The following is a 21,127-nucleotide window of genomic DNA, read 5'->3' as shown; positions in this document are numbered from 1 at the left end:
AATAACTGCTTTTTAAGACCATACTCCTTGCAAACATTACCAGCATCTGCTTAAGGCTACTATTATGGTCACAGATTTTTAAGAAACATTTGCACACAATAGGTTATCTAAATCTTAAAAAAAAACTAATTAAAATATTTTATAAATAAAACAACTCACCCATACATGAGAAACTTCTTAACAATATTTCTGGAATATTTAGCTTTACTTAACTCAACCAAATCACCTGAAAAACAAAATACATTACAATGATTGGGTAACCTCCAGAAACAAAGAGAACTGAATGCACAATCCTGGGAACACAAACAAATAGCTCCCTATTTGTCCCAGGCAAAAAACAAACAAAAACAGAAAAGGTCCTGCAGAGGACACTCTGCTGTTCCTCAGCAGAATTCTTTTTCAACACAGTGTTGAGTATTTCAAGAGAAAACAAGCAACTTTATACCAATGATTACAAATAACATATAAGAAATACCTCGCAGTTCTTCAAAAGCCTGTTTCCTTTGCTCTTCATTGCCGAACTGAATGTAACACTGGATTACACGAGTTGAATCGTGTGCAAATGCAATCTGTAGGAAAACAGTTGGGGCCTTTAGACAAATTCTCCCTGAAAATGTATGTTTCTATCACATTACTTATGTTGTATTGCTCCCTCTTTTACAACTCCTTGTGAGGAAAAAAAAAAAAAAAAAGGGTCTTCATGGCTAATCAAATCTATATCACTTGGGAGTAAAATTCTTTATTTAATTGTTCAGAGTGGCACTTTTTGGTTTTGCTGGCTACTGTATGGCATTGAGATAGGACTGGATTTAACTATTTTGTAAGATTTTATCATTATAATTAAAACTAAACCAAATCTGTACAATGATTATACATACTGTATTTCTCATTTCTCTGACAGTTACTTTCCCTAAAAGAGGAATTTTCCAGTGCAAAAATTCTATTACACTATGATTTTTTTTTTTAATATAAATGATCTAGGAATGTTTGGCTTTGGCAACCAAAGTCTTGCTAGATAAATAATTATATCCAGATACACACTGGCAATTACATTATGAGCTAATCACTCCATTTCTCACATTTTCATTATAATTCCTGAATATACATCCAGTTATATTCCTAGAAAAGTATTTCAAATCTGATTCTCCAACCTTAACCCCCTCACAACTACTGGATGGATTAGCTCCTCATTGATGGACTTCCCGATCAATTTTCTAAAGCAATAACCATAGATAATCAGTCATGCACTATTACTTTTTATATACTAGTCTATTTTAATACTGCTTATTACCTGTTGCTAAGTCTGTCTTTAAATTTTTAAATTCTAACAAATCAAAAGGTAAAAGTGTATCTTCATCAAGGTCACAGATTGCAGAAGAATTTGCTTAAGGGAGATCTGTATAGACATTTTTGAAAAAATTTAAAAATAATTTTTAAAAATCCGTCTGAGATTTCCCTGGTGGTCCAGTGGCTAAGAATCCACCTGCCAATGCAGGCAACATGGGTTCAATCCCCAATCTGGGAAGATCCCATGCACTGTGGGACAACTAGGCCTGTGTGCAACAACTACTGAGCCTGTGTTCTAGAGCTTAGAGGGGTTACTACTGAAGCCCATGTGCCTAGAGCCCGTGCTCTGCAACGAGAGCAGTCACTGCAGTGAGAAGGCTTTGCACCACCACTAGAGTAGCCCCGGTGTGTCCCAACTAGAGAAAGCTCAGGTGCAGCAGCGAAGACCCAGTGCAGCCATAAATAAATAAATAGATTTATTATTTTTTTAAATTAGGCTGTTTTGTGCATATACTGATTACCTACTATGCAACCAATGTATGTGGTTTAAATTATTTTTCCGATGTAGATTTAAAAGTGAGTTGGTGTTATTAGATATTTATAGATCAAAGTAAGTTTATGTGAAATTAAGAAACTTGCTATCCTTACGACTCTGGAATGAGCATCTGAGCCCAGATGCTGTTGTTCTCCACTCCCTGCCCACCCCACCATTTGCCATGCAGTAATGGGGCCAGACGCCATGATCTTAGTTTTTTTAATATTTAGTTTTAAGCCAGTTCTTTCACTCTCCTCCTTCACCTTCAAGAAGCTCTTTAGCTTCTCCTGGCTTTCTGCCATTAGAGTGGTATACATATCTGAGGTTTTTGATGTTTCTCCCACTTATCTTGATTCCAGCCTGTAACTCATTCAGCCTGCCATTTCTCACGATGTGCTCAGCGTATATCACATCTCATGATGTGACAGCAGACAGCCCTGTTATACTCCTTTCATAATCTTGAACCACTTAGTGGTTCCATACTTGCTTCTTGTTCCATACCACATACACATTTCTCAGGAGACAGGTAGGATGGTCTGGTATTCCCATCTCTATAAGAGCTTTCCAGTTTGTTATGACCCACACAGTCAAAGGCTTCGGCGTAGTCAATGAAACAGAGGTAGATGTTTTTCTGGAATTCTCGATCTCTATGATCCAGCAAATGTTGGCAATTTTGTCTCTGATTCTTCTTCCTTTTCTAAACCCTGCTTGGACATCTGGAAATTCTTGGTCCGCATAATGCTGAAGCCTAGCATGCAAGATTTTAAGCATGACCTTACTAGCATGGGAGATGAGTGCAACTGTCTGATGTTAGCACATTCTGGAGTATTACTCCTCTTGGGAATTGGGATGAGGTTGACCTTTTCCAGTCCTGTGGCCACTGCTGGGTCTTCCAGATTTGCTGAAATATTGAGTGTAACACTTTGATGGCATCATCCTTTAGGGTTTTGAATAGTTTTACTGGCATTCCATCATATTCACTAGCTTTACTAACAGCAGTGCTTCCTAAGGCCCACTTGACTTTGCTCTCCAGAATGTCTGGCTCTGGGTGACTGACCACAACATCACAGCAATCTGGTTCACTTAGATCTTTTTGTACCATTCTTCCGTGTATTCTTTCCATCTCTTCTTGATCTCTTCAATGTCTACTAGGTCTCTATCGTTTCTGTCGTTTATTGTGCTCATCTTTGGGCAAAATATTCCTTTGATATTTCCAGTTTTCCTGAAGAGATCTCTAGTCTTTTCCCTTCTGTTGCTTTCTTCTAGTTTCAAGTACAGTTCATTGACGAAGGCGTTCTTGTCTCTCTGTGCTGTTTTTTGGAAATCTGTGTTTAGCTGGATATGCTATTGCCTTTCTCCCTTGCTTCTCGCTTCTCTTCTTTCTTCAGCTATCTGTAAGGCCTCCTCAGATGACCACTTTGCCGTCTTGCTTTTCTTTTTCTTTGGGATGCTTTTGTTCGCTGCCTCCTGTACAATATTACGGACCTCCATCCATAGTTCTTCAGGTACACTGTTTACAAGTTCTAATCCCTTGTCTAATAGGGATGAAGACTAAGCTAAAGGATACAAAGTATGCACTGGTTACCATCACTGCTGGCCCACAGTAAAGAACAAATGGGCTGTCTTGTCTAAAGGCACAGATTAACTCCCAAATCCATGGGCATCAGCAGTAACAATAACCTAAGGGTAAATGAGAAGGATCTTCAGCGTGCATTATTTATAAATTTAGCATAAGAGGTTACTGTTAGAGATGAGTAGTTTCCTAAAAAGATCATGCTGGCTTTAAGAAAGCAGCAGCTGGAAACTTGCTATTGGAAGACAGTCCTTCAAATTTCAATACAGCATTTGTTTAGACCTATGTACATGGTACAACAAAGGCAAGCCCTCAGGGTCTCCAAAGATACTGAGTCTGTTGGCTTACAAAAGTGTAAAAGTGTTAGCCATTTAGTCGTCTCCAACTTGGCAACCCCATGGACTGTTGCCCATCAGGTTCCTCAGTCCATGGAATTCTCCAGGCAAGAATACTGGAGTAGGCAGCTATTCCCTTCTCCTGGGATTGAAACCACATCTCCTGCATTGACAGGTTGGTTCTTTACCATTTGAGAGCCATCAGGGAAGCCCAAATATCACTAAGTATTTATCCAAATACACAAGAATCAATAGAAGTTTACTCTAAAACAGGATTAAACAGCAATAATGAAAATCACTTTAAAACTCCCAAATCTACTATATTTTAAAGGTCCTTTGCACAATGCTTATAAAAGCAAGGAAGAAAGTAAGATATTTGCTTTGCACATTCAAAATAGCCAGCATTTAGAACTTTCAGAGTTCACAGTAAGAGATTCTAACAAACACTGTTGAACTAATAAATTCCCTGAGATAACTTTAAGAGAACACTGAGTGAGTGAAAGTCACTCAGTTGTGTCTGACTCTTGGAGATGCCATGGACTATATAGTCCAGGGAATTCTCCAGGCCAGAATATTAGAGTGGGTAGCCTTTCCCTTCTCCAGGGGATATTCCCAATCCAGGAAATCAAACCCAGGTCCCCTGCATTGCAGGCAGATTCTTTAACAGCCAAGCCAAGAGAACACCGATTTATTTTAAATAAATTATTTTAAAATGAACAGCCAAATATTTGATAGTCTTTTGGCAATTTCCCAGCAGTAAGGTCTCTATTAAATTTTTCAGAGAGATTATAAAAGGTATTTGAAAACTGAAGCCAAATACATTAAAAACAGAAACAATTTCATCTGTAATAAATAATCAACTACCCTTTACTGAGAGTGAGTCAATTTTAGTTCTTAAAATTGCAACTATGAGTACGCCCTACTTACAGTTTTAATCTTCCCTTGAATCAACTTCTGCAAATCACTCATTAACTTCACTCGTTTCTCTTTGTCACAATCTTTTCTATAAAAGAGGCAGGAAACATAGCCTAAGTAAAGACATTATTTTAAACACACAAAACTAAAAATCGTACCAGTGTACGTTCATGCAGTTCAGTATGATCTTCCCTTCGAAGAAAGCAAACCTTTGACGTTAAAATTACTATTCCAGAGCAGCTAGAGAAAAGTAATTTTCCCAAAGGCAGAAACTCATTTCACAAGGTATAATTTCATGCATCAGTCTAAATCTTAACAGCCAGTACTTCAAAGCAAAGCAAATAATAAAACAAGTCCAAATACTCAAGTATTTCAAAACCTAGACAAAAAGAACTATCCTCCATTTTCTCAGAAATTTCTCGGGAAGGACATCAAATCCATTTTAACTCTCATACAGTTTCCTAAGCAGATCTTGATGCCATCCTAATGATTCCACGCATTTCTGTAAAGGGCACACATCCAGACAGTGATGGCTTTCCTGGAGTGTTATGAAAACTCCCTAAATAACCGAAGTGCTATGTCATTTATTTTAGGACATCTCACTATTTACAAAGTACACCGTTACTCCTCCATCATCTCCAAGGGCTCAATAAAGACATCATTACCTTCTTAAGATCTCCCAGATCTGCTTTGCCCGAATGACGATGTCATAGTTGGTTTTATCACTGAGTTGCCTGCTCTGCTTTAGTTCTTTCTTCTTTTTTTTGAATTCATCCCATTTGGGTTTCTTGGCTGCTGACTCTAGTCATTACAGAAATTATTTTCAATTACACTTAACATTCTCAGTGCCATAAACACAGAGCAAATTTGGTACCTATGGCAATTAGTAATCAAGATCAATACTCATTGTGGGAACTAGAAGGGGGAAAATCATTCCCTATCAACTTAAACTTTATTTCATTTTCCAAGCAGTTTACACATTTTAAATTTGGTTGACACCAACTATTCATTCACTCAACAAATTGATTCTTAATAGGACACCTATTAAGAAAAGAAAAAAGGAAACTAAAAGATTATAGAAGCAATTAAAAAATTTTAAGCATCTTTTTCCATTGTAAAAATAAAATTTTACTTTAGAACATAAAGATCACTGGACGTTAGGTATAGTCAGTTCTCAATGAAAACAAAAATTAGTCCAAGTTAACATAGGAAAAACAATAGTCACAAATTCACTATTCTGAGTGCTGTTACATATTAAGTAATTTTTACAACAGCTCTGTGAGGTAGGTATTGTTATTATTCCCTCTCATGTCAGGGAAAGAAAGATACTGGGCAGATAAGCTCCCTATCCAAGGTTACATAACTTCTAAGTGGCAGAGACAGGATGTAAACCCAGATATGGCTCTGAAACTTTATACTCTGCTGTCTGTTACTCATGACAATGCACAGTGAAAATTTCTAAGTTCTCTACAATTAGGGTCATGCTATAAAAGTATCTTTCTACTGCTTATTTTTTTATCTTCACAATCTAAGCAACTTATTAATTGAATTTTTAAAAAAATCCCAATGAGACCAAACAAAGAACAACTTAATAAGATGGGTACTATTTACATGAGTACCCTGCAAAGAACCCTTAGGAGAATTAGTTATTTCTAGATATTGCCCTTTCTCTGATTAGAAAATATATTCAAAAAACAAAATTCTCCTATAATCTTAAAACCTAGAGACTAAAATTGCATTTCCTTCTTGTCTTCTCCCCCCACACATATTTTATATTAATTTCCTTGATATCTTTAAACATTATTATACTCTAAGTATTCTTCCATGAAACTAAATATTCCTCAAGAATGTAATTTTTAATGGCATATCATATACTACAATGCATTTTACTCCCCTTACTGCTCACTTACTTATTCCCAATCTAGTAACAGAGGATTACAGGCAACAGAGGTATATTTACTATTAATATTAGGACATCATGTACTATACAGCAGAGGATAGTAACTGATCCACAGTTCATTTAATTGTAAAAATATCTGGGCACCCTTGACATAGGCCATGTTGGGCTGCAGTAGATATAACCAATTTTGGGAATGACTAGTATCCCGTCCCCCTCAGCTGCTGGTATTAAAATGAGAAAATCAGAGTTCCACTTTGAGATGCGGGGAACTTATCTCCTATAGCAAAAGCAACGAGAGCCACTCTTTAATGTGTGTGTACTTAAAATGCAGGTATCAAGAATGTCAGTGCAGGGACGTCCCTGGTGGTCCAGTGGTTAAGAATCTTCCTTCTGATGAAAGGAACATGGGTTCAATCCCTGGTCAGGGAATCCCACGTGCTGTTGGGCAACTAAGCCTGTGAGCTGTAACTGGGTAGCTCATGCTCTCTAGAACGTGGGCTGCAACAAGAGAAGCCCGCACATCACAACAGAGACCCAGCACAGCCAAAAAATAAGAAAATTAAAAAAAAAAAAAAGAATACCAGTGTGGAAAGGAAGGATTAGGATCTCTGAAAGAAGCAAGGTAAGAGTAGACAGGCAATAGAAACTGGGAGAAAAGCGGAAGAGAGAAAAGGGCTAGACCATGAAAAAATCCTTCAGGCCTCATGAGAAATAATGAACATTTCCCTCCTTTCCTCTCTCCCTACGTCTCTGTCTTAAGGCTGCTGTCCCTCCAGTGAGCAACCCTAGGCAGAGCAGACAGCAAGGACCAGGGCTAAAGGACTGGACTAAGAAGGCCCTTCGGCAGTGGTCTCAGTTGGCAGCAAAAGGGCAGTGTCAGAAAGGGAATGAAAGACAGCAGAGAAAGTCTCCTGACGCTGCACAGAAGGCACCTGCAGGTCAGCAAGACGCACAGCAAGGGCAGGTGGTACAACAGACAGCAACGCTCTGAGTTAGAGACCACCCCTTGAACATCATCATCATGAAGAGAGTAGTAGTTTTTTTCAACAGACAAAGAAGAGCCTGGCCAACACTTCTTATCAGTTAGCAACCTAGCCTGCACCAGTTCAAGTCAAATCTATCACGTGTATTATATACCTTCTCTGGAACGGTTTACCAGGTCTGAGCCATATGATAAGCTGATACTCTTAGAATGGCCTAAGCTCTGTGAGAGCAGTATCTACATGTTTCTCGTTCACCAGGACACTGGTTTTTTAAGGCTGGCTTCCATACTGATTACCTGGGGCTTGTACCCTCACTGGTTATTAATTTCTTTTCACTGTCTCTTGATGACAGTGTGCAGAAAACTCAAGTATTTGTTTGCTAAATGAATGAGTTCACTAATGTTAGCCTACAGAAAGGAAAGCTTCATTGAGATTCCAATGGATAAATCCCATTACTACTTAGCCTAACTCCACAGCCAGGGGAATTTAGAAAGGGCCTAGGAATTCTAAGCACTAGAGGACAATTTTGTAAGAATAAATAAGACACTAATAGCAACTCTGGAAAATAAAAATGAAGACACCAGTAGCAACTCTGGAAAATGGAGAAGATGCTTTCTGTTGTTTATTTAATCCCATCTACCACCTTCCCATCTCCACCAGAGATACTGCCTATCACGGAATGAGAACAGGAGGTCTCTAACAGACTTCATGAGTCCCCGTGCACAATGGTTCAGGCAGGGCATTTCAGGTCAGTTCAGGTCAGTCGCTCAGTTGTGTCCAACTCTGCGACCACATGAACTGCAGCATGCCAGGCCTCCCTGTCTGTCACCAACCCCCAGAGCCTACCCAAACTCATGTCCATTGAGTTGGTGACGCCATCCAACCATCTCATCCTCTGTGGTCCCCTTCTCCTCCTGCTCTCAATCTTTCCCAGCATCAGGGTCTTTTCAAATGAGTCAGGCCTTCACATCAGGCAGGCCAAGGCTTCTGCAAAAACCATGCTGAAGAAATCAGTGCTTACCATCACTTTTACTGTCTGGCTGGAATTTCCTCTTCTGGTTGAATTTATTTGCCTGCTGGAATTTGTTCTTTGGTATTCTATCCCCTTGCTGCTTATTCTTAAACTGCTTCACACCTTTTTTCCCAGGTTTTGTGGCAGTTTTCTCAAAGTTTTTAGATGTGATTTTAGGGCCACCTTCCTTAACAACTTTTTTGGGGAATGTCTTTGAAGAACCTGAATCTAGTGACAATAATAAACAGTTATTAGTTCAATGATCCTGGGCCTGGATCTTTTATCCACTGGGCTGTATTTGTTACAGAAACTTACACATTTTTTAGTGAAACATACTTTGTCCTTCTCCCAAGATGGAGCACAGAAGGACTTAAAAAATTACAACAAAATTTAAAAACTTCCTCTGATTATAAAATTATAAAATAGGTTCATTATAGAAAACCTACAAAGTATAGAAATACATAGTAGAAACTACTCATAATTCTAGAGATAACCCACTACTGTCAGTTAGGTGTATTTCTGTTTTAAGCACAAATCACAAGATGAGATATTATTTATGTCTTCGTGTGTATTTTGGGGGTTAACGACATAATAGGAGTCTAAGAATAAAATGAACATTTAGAACTTAGAAAGTACATCGTATAGACAAATTCAAAGTGTTTATATCTCAAAATTTCTAGCTGAAAGAAAAAAAACATAAAGACTGCTTAGGAAATTAGTCCCTGACTCTTCTAGTTTGCAACAGTGACACCTGATGGAATAGTAAAGACATCACAATTAGTAACCCTGAAGATCTGGCTTGCCAGTAAACATATTCATCACTCATACACAGTGACACCTGGTCCACTATTGTAATCCTAACTCAAGCCCATGAATAGATCGGATCTGCCACATGCCCTCTCACCCCACCAAACCCTCCCTCCAAGAGACAAAACCACCACAAGGGAAAGCATGTGTTGAGTATCTTACCATTGTTTTTATGAAATTTGCTTTTTTCTTGTGATGTCTTTGTACCTTTACCTGTTAATTTTTTTTTCCCTTTGACTTCCATCATAGCAACTCTGGAAAACAAAAACAAAATCCAGAAATGATCACTAAATTGCTCTCATCCAATAAAGGTCTTTAGTGGTCACTGCCCCATTTACTCCTTGACCACAGATGCAGGACAAATTATCTGTGTCCATGAGGAGTCCAAGAACTACACAATCACTATTTCTAAGACTGAAAAAGTAAAATTAGACACCAATACAGACACTAACAACACACACCTTGACTAGCGAGTGATGTTTTGGAGGCAACATTATAGTGGCAGTAAAGGTTACAAATAAATCATTATGTACACTAAGCATGCTACAACTGTCAGTGTTTGCATTTCTTACAATAGTGGGAGGATTTTTGTGACGAGAAACTGACAATATTACCCTTTCCCCAGCCAGGAACAAACAATACACTACACTTAATCACATTCAAATTTAATGAAATAATACAAAACATTATCTAAAAGTTCCCTATGTAACCCAATGTAGCTAAAACAAAAAACAACTTCAAATGTTTGTTATTCTTTTAGAGGCAACAGATGATTTTCAAAGACCTCCAAGATAAGACTGTTGACATACAGAATATTTCATTTTAAAGGAAACTGGCTAGCAGGTTATTTCTGGATTGAGACCCCACTATGCACAGGGCAAATAACAGATAACCCTTCAGCTGCCCAATGCTCCTGAAAGCAGAATATATCAAGAACAAAAGTTACTTTGTGTTATTTGTCTATTTCTGTACCTTCCAAAGTTGCATGTTCAACTCATTTCAAAATATCTAAAGCTGACCCTCTAAGGTAGATGTTAGGAATCCCTGACAATTCCAGATATTTCTAGACAAGAATGGTCCATTGAAGAACAACACATTTCTCAAAATATTAACAGGTAAACGAAAAAAGGTTCTGGAGTGAAAGGCATTTGGGAAACACTTAAATGAAAATAATTAATGAGGCTTCTTTAAGGAAAATCAGATTCTTAGATTCTTTTAATTTGCTAATTTAAGCCATTAATCACCAAGCACAAGCTAAAGTAAGCATGATTTTCCAACCAGGTTGAACCACTTTTTCCTGGAACATCACAAGGGACCCATAGGGTCCCAAAGAACACTCTGGAAAATGAATGGCCTCTGACTTAGTTTCCTTCAGTCATTTGTAACTGCACGGTTCCAGCCACTTGGCTGAAGCCTTCATAACCACTTCTGCATCCCTCAGCTCCTCTATGCAGGAACTTTCTATTTTGATATGTTTAGTTTTAGAGAAGAGTTGGGAAAGATACACAGAAAGTTACAGTATACCCGTTTCCCCTAATGTGAACAACTTACCATGATGCATTAACCACAACTAAGAAACAACCTTAATATAATGCTAAATTTGGATTTTGATAGTTTTTCCACTAATGTCCTTTTTCTATTAATATTCCAGAATTCGTTGTTGTTGTTCGATCGCTAACTCGTCTCTTTTTTGACCCCATGGACTGGGGCCTGCTTCCTCTGTCCATGGGGTTTTTCCAGGCACGAATACTGGAGTGGGTTGCATTTCCTTCTCCAAGGGATCTTCCTGACCCAGGGATTGAACTTTACTTTCCTGCTTGGTAGATAGATAGTTTACCACTGAGTCACCTGGGAAGCCCATACCTTGCATTGAGTTGAGTCTTCTTTTAATTTCCACTAATCTGTGACAGTTTATCAGTTTTCACTTGTTTCTCACGACCAAGACTGGCACTGTGCAGAATGAATATCCCACACTGAGGGCGGGTCTGACATCTTCCCATGAATCTACTGATATTACAGATTTGAGGGAAGAATACCATAAAGAAGCACTCTTCTCAGCCCATCACATTAGGGGAAGCATGATGTCGACGTGACTAGTGTTAGTAACCTTGATCACTCGGTTAAGGGTAGTGTTTGCCAGGTGTCTCCATTTGTAATGTTACTGCTTCCATTTCTATACTGTTTATTAAAAGCAAGTTACTAAATTCAGCCCAAGCTGAAGAGGAGGGGAATTAAGCTCCACTTCCAAGAGTGGGGAGTATTAAAGAATTTGAATCAATACAGTAAAATCTCCACAGCAATTAATAAATATTTTGGATGATACATTTTGAAAGCATGCAAATATCCTGTATCTTCCACTGATTTTTTTTTAACACTCTCCACTGGATCCTGCCTACAGCAATTATTATGGTGTTTTAATGGTGACTATTTTCCTACTTACTTTTACCTTTATTATTTTGAATTCTTCTGTATGTAAACTTTATTCCTTCTCTCCATTTATTTAATCATTTATTTACATCAGTATAGTCTCATAGGCATTTTATTAGTTGGGTTATGGACTCATAGGATTTTTATTTTGTTGCTAAATTATTCCAGTTTTGACATCTCTAAGTTTCTGTGTCCTTTTACCATGGTCCATCCTTTTTTCTTCTTAGCAAGTCTTTAATTTCTGGCACTTCTTTCAAGTTTACCTTTCCTTATCCCTGCACAAGTCCTAAAGTCAGTCATTCTTCAAGGAACCCTGATTCCTCTTACTGAGATCTGAGGGCTAGGTATGCTTGTCACTGTGGTGTCACTGCTTCTTGGTCTTTTGACTAGACAAGGCTAGGTAATATATGTATGTACATTAGTCTTTTGTGTACAAAGAAACCTTTATTTCTGTATCATTAAGTTCACCCTACTGTCTTGAACACTAAACATGTACCACAGGGTTATAGTTGGTAAAACCAAATTTATCAACTACAATATGTTTATTTACAGTTTGTCATTTCCCCAACAGTATCCATTCAAAACACTGCTTTTCAAAGTTAGTTAGGTTAAATCTTTTCCCTTCACTCCTTCAGTGAGGTCACTGGAGGGGTGGGAAGGGGTGGTGGGGGCCGGAAGCAGGCGATGCATAGCATGTGGGATCACAGTACTTTGAACTCAGTACCCCCTGCATTGGAAGCTTGGAGTCTTAACCACTGGATATACATCTGTACTAGTTAGATTCATTTTGTTTAGGTCTGCATTCCATTTCCAGGCATGTCAGTTGACTTTCTTTTCATTCGCCTAGGGTCAAGATTCTTTTTGGTGTACAGTGCTGATTTTGACAAACCCCCAGTCATGTATCCTCCACCACAGCACCTTACAGAACTGTCCCACAACTCCCAGAGGTGCCCTGTGGAGCCCTTTTGCAATCATCCTCTTCTGGCTCTCTTGGCGACACCTGATCTTTCTTTCTACCCTCTAGCTTTGTGACTTTTCAAAAATGTCATATAAATGGAATCAGAGAGTAGAGGCCATTGGGGTCTTGCTTCTTTCATGTAACAAAATGCATTTGCTTGTAGACCCTGTACCCTAACATCCAACCATCACATTCCAGTGTCTTGGAATCATCTCCTCTTTTTCCCTTCCATTACTCTATGCAGACACTTTATCTCTTGTTCAGATTGTTTTCTGCCGTTAGAGTCAATTTGCTATGATTCCACTCCCTACTGCCTGATTAATCTTCCATTATTACCTCTATCCCATGTTATTTACCTGCTCCAACACCTTCAGAAGGTTCCCACTGCTTACAGGAAAAATTTCAAACTCTGTGTGCTGTGCTTAGTCGCTCAGCTGTGTCCGTCTGTTTGGGACCTGATAGACTGTAGCCCGCCAGGCTCCTCTGTCCATGGGGATTCTCCAGCCACGAATACTGAAGTGGGTTGCCATGCCCTCCTCCAGGCGATCTTCCCATCCCAGGGATTGAACCCAGGTCTCCCACATTGCAGTGCTCAAGTCACTGCCTCTGGCTGAACGTAGTTTTCCCTGGGCCTCCAGATTTCAGAGATGCCTCTAGCCACGCTCTGCGTTTCGGCTTAAGATCAGTTCTTTAGACTCCCCTATCCTCTGTCTCGGAGAAGGCAATGGCAACCCACTCCAGTACTCCGTCTTGACACCTAGTTCGTTTCTTCCTAGCGCTAACAACTTTCAAATGTACATTCATACTGCAAACTGGGCACCTGGCCCTAACCGGGTGCAGAGTGAGTGAGTGGCAAACATACAACAGAAAGGCTGAAAGCGAACTAGCCCAGACCCGGACTTTAAAGGCTGAAGGTAATAAAAGCTAACCCAGCACTCTCTAGGCAGCGCGGTAGGGAGAGGAGCTGTACACCCGCCCTTGTCCCCAGGCTCCCGTCAATCCCCAAACTCCCACAACAGAGACGGCCACAGAAAGCAGCCCGGCGGGTGACAAGGGTGAAACCTCTACCTCAGAAACCCTCCGACTCCAGCACCGGGCACGGAGCGAGGCCCTCCACAAGCAGCCGGAGGCCGCCTCACTCACCGCACACGTGTGGCCCTGGCAGGCGCGGGTCCCGGCTCCGCCGCTGCGGCTTCCGCTTCCCGGCCTGGCTCCGCCCCCTAGCCTTTTCTCTTCTTCCTCAGCCGAGCTAGAGTTAAGGGGCCGGCAGTAGCCGGTAAAACGGAAATTCGGCATTTCTACTGGTCCGCTTCTAGTCATACGTCATCTAGAGGCGCGAGTGCGGCGCCACGGGAGTTTTGGCCCTAGAAAGTATCCGTGGGTCAGTGACGTAATGGTGGCTACTCAAAGTGACGTAATTAACCCTTTCCCTTCCCGGCCGCAGAGCTGGGGGCTTCTGGTGGACGCTGACCGATTGTGGAAGTGGAAGGTTGGTTGGCCGGCCTTCTCCTCGTTCTTCCATCGCTAAGTCGTGTCTGACTCTTTGTGATACCACGAACTGCAGCACGCCAGGCTCCTCTGTCCTCCGCGATCTCCTGGAGTTTGTTCAGTTGAGTCGGTGATGCTATCTAAGCATCTCATCCTCTGTCGTCCCCTTCTCCTTTTGCCTTCACTCTTCCCCACCATCAGGGTAGCAGGGAGCATTAAAGGGACATCTCGGTAGTTGGCTAGGATTGCGATCTGGTTTCCTTCCGTTTCTTAGCTGGATGGCTTTGGGCAAATCACTCAGTTTCTCTGAGCCTTGGTTACCTGATCAATAAATTATAGATGGCTAAGTCATACATGGAAAGGGTCTAGCACAATAAATGATTTGAACAAGCGCTCAAGAAATGCTTGCCATTTTAAACCTCTGCGAGTTCCTCCAGGCGGTAGTTACCCCACTTAAGGCTTTAGGAAATCAGACTAATTAGGATGTTATCCCCATGTTACAGATGAGGAAACACACCACAACTTGCTCTGGTCAAACAAAATAATTTATTCCCTTAACAGTGTTGGAAATCATGCTAGTAGCGAGGTTGTGCACCCTCTGAAGGTTCTAGGGTAGCATTCTTTGTCCCTTCCAGCTTCTAGCGGTTCCAGGCATTCCTTGGCTTGGACTGCATAACTGCAGTCTCTGCCCCTGTCTTCACATGTCTTTCTCTTCTATGTCTTCCTGTCTTCCATATATTATGAAGACACGTGGCTTTGGATTTAGGGCCCATCAGGATAATCAAGGATGCTCTCATTCAGAGGTCCTTACTTAATTATATCTGCAAAGATCCTGTTCCCAAAAGCAGTCTCTTTCATAGGTTCTGCAGGATGGTATACTGATATATTGTTTGGAGGGCCACTGGGGAAGTTGAGGAATAGGACTGATCCCAGGGGTGTCAAGCATCAGATTTTACTGTTTTCCAAATCACATGTTTCCCACCTCTTAAGGCATCAGGCTTGAGACTGGTATTTCACTGGACTTTGCTTCTTGAGGACAGGGACCATCATTACTTCCCAAACACCTACAGCACTATTCAGCACATAGACAGTTGCTAAGCACACAGCTCTGTGTGCCTTAAATATTATGTTTGGATAAGCTGTTTTAAGTCTCATAAAAACAGTTAAGTAGCTCTTTCCCCTCAAGTTATGTAGAAAGGGGAAACATTCAGTAGTTTTGATCCAGTCAGTCTGACTCCAAACTCAACATGACTGACTACGGACTACTATCTCTAATTCACAGATCCTCTAGTGAAAGCTCAAGAGGAGAGAATACAGAACAAGAACGGCAGAAGGTGCATTGCAGCACCTATTAGGCAAATAGAGTGATATGTACGAGCCAATAACAATGATAAAATCTTCATGTACACACCCTACCTGAAAGAGATATATTTATATTTTCAACACCACAGTTTGCATCACCCCACAGCCTCTCAGACACATCCATGTAGCCGTCAAACGTATTGGGTTGGCCAAAAGGTTCGTTGGAGGTTTTCTATCTGATCTTACTGAAAAACCCCAAAGAAACTTTCTAGCTAACCCAATACATCAAACTCTGTTCATCTGCCTTCTCACCAAGAAGAAAAAAAAAGTCACATACCTAAGGCCTAGATTATTATTAATGATGTTATTTACCCAATCTGTGTGCTGTCAAAAATTTCACAGTAAGATTGACTTGAGTGTTTGATTTGTGTGGAGTCAGTTGGAAGTATTTTGTGGTTTCACAGGACAACAACAACAAAAGTTTTCTATAATTTTACAGTTAACCAAGTTAATTCTTCAAATATCTAATACCTGTCCATTTCCCCTATGCTCCATGCCCTCCCAACCTCTGACAACCATCAGTCTATTCTGTTTTTATGAGTTCAGGTTTTTGAGATTCCACATGTGAGTGAAATCACACTGTATTTGTCTTTTTCTGACTGACTTGTTTCTCTATTGTCTGCTGACTGCAACACGTAACACTTTTCCAGATCTATATCAGAGTTCAGGGCTAGGAGAATAGAGAAAAGTTGAAACCCACATTTTTCCTCCCAATAGGGCTCCATCCTTTCATCCCAGAGGGAGAAGACCTAGCAGTGTTTTCCATCTATTTAAACGCCTAGAACTCAGTCACACGGCTGCCCCCAGGACTAGAAGACCATCAGACATACTAACCAAGCATTTGGATTCCATTCTTTTTCCAGTACTGTAGTAAAATTACAGGTAACTTGGCAAATATGCTTTCATCCAGCAGCAGAGATTTGTTATTTAATCTGGTTTAAAACTTAAAATAACTCTAACTAGTAAGCTAAAACTTAAAATTATTGCAGTATCCAAGGTAGGGGATCTCAATCTTGGCCACGCATCAGAATCACCTGTGTATTAAAAAAAAAAAACCAACCCAACAACAGTAATTCTGATTTAATTAGTCTGAAGTGGGACCTGGCCACCGAGAATTTGGAAAGTTCCCCCAGATCACACTAAGGTGGGGCTAAAATTGAGTTGCTTATTTAGGGAATGGAGTTCAAGTTGGTGACTTGATTTGATTTTCCAGTTAAATGAGGATTAAACCCTGTAACCTTCTGGTTCCTCTTTTTGTGGTCACCAGAATTAGAGAATTAAATGTAAAGTGCACTTGTTTCTCTAAGTAGAATTTCTTAGATATAACTGTATCTCTCTTATTGCTTGAGGTCTCCTGCAGTGAGTTAACATCATTACATACTGAAAATGGTTTAAATTTGAACTATATGCTTTCAAATGTATTCCGGAAAAAGTTTTTTTTTTTTTTAATTTGTCACTATTTTGTGCAATTTTCCTCTTTTTCATAAAAATAAAGTGTTAGGTGTCAGCTCCCACACATCTCCCCTCCTCCAAATCAGTTCTTTAAAGTTTTAACTAATGGATTTTTAACTAACGATGTTCTTTTTGTGTTTCCCAATGCATAAGCAGGGATAAAGGGCATGTTATTGATGTAAAACATAAGTGGGACTTTGGCAATGATTGGGTTTTATTTTCAGGACCTATTAGAATCATAAATCCATGGAAACGGAGCAGTTGCCAACACATTTTCCTTTTGTAAAAAGGAACTGCTTCTGAGTAGAGCGGATTATGTCTTTCAATACCACACATTTGCTAAAAAATGCACAAATATAAACATTAATTGTGCGTTCCCAATTTCCAGTTACTGTGTAGTAGACATAAAATTGACCTTGTCCTAGTTTTACTTTCTTTGATGACATTCTTAAGAGCCACAGAAAAATCAGATCAATAAGATGGGGGCTCAGTTGGTAAAGAATCTGCCTGCAATGCAGGAGACCACCTGCAATTCAGGAGACCCAGATTCAACCCCTGGGTCGGGAAGATCCCCTGGAGAAGAGAACGGCAACCCACGCCAGTATTCTTGTCTGAGAAATCCCATGGATGGAGGAGCCTGGTGGGCTACAATCCATGGGGTCACAAGAGTTGGACATGACTTAGTGACCAAACCACCAGCACCACCAAACATAAAATTGACCTTGTCCTAATTATACTTTGTTTGGTGACACTCTTAAGAGCCACAGAAAAATCAGATCAAAAACAAAAGTGTATCTGATTGCAGTATAAAATACCACTTTTAATGAAAGATCGTATCAAAGATTAGTTAGTATCACTTAAAGCCCATGAATCATACTTAACACCGAATTATCATAGAACAAAACTCCTCAAGCAACAGGTACCAGCACCAGGTTTTAGCAAGGATGGGAACAATGCACATGTTTTTGATTTAACTTTTTGCTGAACTTTGGTTTTCAGGCTTTATGAAAGGTATTTCCTTTGCTAACTAGTGACTGGTTTTGACTTGTGATTTCCTTGATTTCTGAGCAAGCTCATTAATAAATGAATCATTTTCTAACTATTTCTCCCATTTTACTTTTAAAAACTATAGAAATATTAAGTTGGGACTTAACAATGATGTCTACTCTATATACCTACTCAGTTTTCCTCCTCATTTTTAGATGGAGAAAAGAGTAACCAATAACCTAAACCCATTATGTCACTTTGAATTTTCCAGAGATAGAATTAGAAGGCCAAGACATGTATTGGGGGTGGGAAGCCTATGAAAGACAAGGAGGGAGAGAACAGGATTAAGTCAGAAGCCTCAGGCCATAATACTGATCAAATCCTGATCTGAAGGGACTGATGGACAGGAGAAAGGTGTGGTAAAAAGAAGTTTTGATCAAAGGTTCTGAGACTCTGGTAATCATACCCTTGTAAGGTGAAGAATGCTACAGAGATCCTTTTGCAGTGACCATGGGGGCTAAGAAGTACTGAGAGGCACCTCAGTGGATCACCTGGGCTCTACAGTGATCCCACACATCCCCGATGTAGAAAAGCAGCCTTACCTCTTCCTGCTGATCTGAGTTCATCACTCCTGCCAACATGGCTGGGAAGGAGTTCCTCTTCTCACTATTGGTCCTGGACACAGTGAGTCCAAAACATCCAGGAAGCATCCATAGCTCAGTAGAACTCTTGCTCTATCCTCTGCCAAGAATGTGTCTCCTTTGCAGAGCCCAAAGCTGTAGGAACAGAAAGCACAGATTGCCCCAGAGGACCATTTAGAATGATGGCAAGTGGGGCCATTCCTGCTTCTGCTCCTTAGTTCCCAAGCCTGTGTAGTCGTCGTCTTATAAGCACCATATAGAGATCTCTCACTTGGATTTATTCTGCATTCTGGAGGACGGCGTCCCTTTTTTGTAGATTACGGCCTCTGAGTTGGTGCTTCAGCTGCACCTTTTAAAAGCCAATGCCCAGCTGTGTCACATGGCGCCTCTGGGGGAGCAGTGTGTAATGTGTCTTGTGGATCACATGACCTCCTTTGCTGTGAAGTGTGTTCCCTATTCAGATGCTATGTTGTGTAGTTTTCCATGACTATAGAGCAGGTGCTTCTTAGCTTCTGGACAGAGGTCCTGGCTGAGGCTCTTGGGCAGGAAAAGCAAATCCATACTTGAAATAGGACTCTATATTATGAGGAGAAACAGCTGGCCCTTCCAGAGTAATAGGAACCCAATGTCATCAACTTGTCAGTAGGTGACCTGCTGGTCTCTGGGAAACAGTGCCAGTTTAAGGGCTCAGCACTGGTTTCTGTTGCTGGCAGTCTACATTCAGAGGAATCAGTAGTCAGACTGGCTTTGGTAAGTGGGAGTTCATGCTGCTTGGCCCACATGTAGCCTCTCACTGTCACTGTGGCCACTACATTCATGTACCCACCAGGCCAGCTCTAGAGTGTCTAGTGTTGCAAGCTCGCTAATGTCAACTGGCTGAATCAACTTGTCTTGTTGGTTGTTCAGTGGTTATTGTGGATGCCTTTTGATTGGGCTTCCTCTGTGGCTCAGATGGGAAAGAATCTGCCTGCCCTGCAATGCAGGAGACTTGGGTTCGATCTTGGGTTGGGAAGATCCCCTGGAGAAGAGAATGGTTACCCACTTCAGTATTCTTGCCTGGAGAATGCCACGGACAGAGGAGCCTGGTAGGCTACAGTCCATGGGGTTGCAAAGAACTAGACACGACTGAGCAACTAACACTTTGTTGGGTAGTATCATGTGAAAATGGTCACCTGCTGGTCCATTCCCATCTACCTTTACCCTGGACTTTGTTTCCCACCGTCCTTTTCCTTCCAGGTGCTTGACTGGTTGGGGCATTGGCCAATGAGAGCAATTTCTATATGCTCTCACCTTGGGCCATTTCTCCTTCCACATAACCTGGATGACTAGGTATACTCTTGCCCACTAGGAAGATTCCCCTCTCTGCTGTCTCTCACCTGAATGAGGTTGTAATGGTACTCTTTACTTTCAGTTTGTACCCCCAAACCTTGCCAGTTCACCTGTAGACTCTGCTGGGGATTTCTCCTCCTCCATCAGCTATCTGTAAGGCACCCTGCTCTATGGCCACAGAAGAGAGCTGAGGAAGGAGGGCTGATGCAGTCGCGTGGGTGACGTGGAGATTTCGAGGCTTCCTCTGTGTGCAGCTGACTCATGCCCTCTGGTCTTACTCGGACTCAAGCCAGGACATTTCCATGTTCTAGTGGATTGTTGCTGGGCCCTTTTCACTTTACGGAAGGACAGGTGAGACAGAACCCTCCTTCCAGTGGACAGCTGTGGGAGGACGGTCATTGGACACTATTCAAGCACTGCCTCTCTCAGGTCTCAGTAACACGCTAGGAGATGCGTATAATTCCCCGTTACGGATGATCTGGCCTTGCTCTAGAACCCCAGGGCCCTAAGCTGTGATGCTCCTCGGGCTTACCATGACCTCTGTGCTGCATCTTTTCTCACCACTGACACAGCCCACATCACAGGGTCTACCAGATGTTCTGCTGTAAGTGGGGAGGCTGCCTTTGCTACATCTTGGCCCTGCTGTATAGTCCTCCCTGCCCCGGGTTCCACTCAAAGCTGGCAGTCTGTCATGCCCTTCAATGCATGGACCAGACAGAGCAGGATTCCTAGATGTGAAGTACTTGGCCGCCAGAACGTGCAAAGGCTCCCCAGGCATTGTACTCCCTTCTTTGTAATAGGGAATCCGAGATACAACCATGTGTCTTCACTTTGGAGGGATACCCTAATGTGTCCCTGACCCTAAAAATGTGCACCTCCTTTTTCCAGTCCTAGTCTTCAGGATTCCTGTAAGCTTAACTGAAGTGGCCTGTCCTTGAAACTCTTCAGCATTTATTTCCCATCTTTTTGAACACACATTTCTTACCAAGGTCTCGAGCGTACTAGTCATGTCTTTATTTCACAAATGTAATGAATTGGTGTGCTGTTCTGCGGGATGTCCAGATGGCCCAGATCTCTTTGGACTATATTAAGACAGAAGGTGGGCGAGCTAACACAGCCCTGGTGCAAAACTGTAA

General features: G+C 41.1%; 1 protein-coding gene across 4 annotated transcripts in view; it reads right to left on the bottom strand.

Moving 5' to 3' along the window:
- PUM3 (pumilio RNA binding family member 3) overlaps window positions 1-18,774 on the bottom strand; it is a 45,993-nt gene extending 27,219 nt beyond the window's left edge. The window contains exons 1-7 of one of the 4 annotated variants that reach the window (XM_040245083.1): window positions 18,624-18,774; window positions 9,510-9,601; window positions 8,550-8,768; window positions 5,311-5,446; window positions 4,658-4,733; window positions 476-569; window positions 160-226 (exon numbers count right to left, since the gene is read on the bottom strand). In XM_040245083.1, the coding sequence (XP_040101017.1) occupies window positions 160-226; window positions 476-569; window positions 4,658-4,733; window positions 5,311-5,446; window positions 8,550-8,768; window positions 9,510-9,594 (677 nt within the window). In that variant the 5' untranslated portion in view covers window positions 9,595-9,601; window positions 18,624-18,774. Of the gene's footprint in view, window positions 1-159; window positions 227-475; window positions 570-4,657; window positions 4,734-5,310; window positions 5,447-8,549; window positions 8,769-9,509; window positions 9,602-13,875; window positions 14,006-18,623 lie in introns of those variants that run through there. The other 3 variants (XM_040244916.1, XM_040245004.1, XM_040244831.1) reach the window with 3 other exon arrangements.
- Window positions 18,775-21,127: the final 2,353 nt, after the last annotated feature.

Source organism: Oryx dammah, unplaced genomic scaffold, assembly GCF_014754425.2.
Source record: "Oryx dammah isolate SB20612 unplaced genomic scaffold, SCBI_Odam_1.1 HiC_scaffold_1, whole genome shotgun sequence".
In the NCBI taxonomy this organism is placed as follows: Eukaryota; Metazoa; Chordata; class Mammalia; order Artiodactyla; family Bovidae; genus Oryx; species Oryx dammah.
Note: the sequence above shows the minus strand (reverse complement) of the source record. Positions and strands in the feature narration are given on the sequence as shown.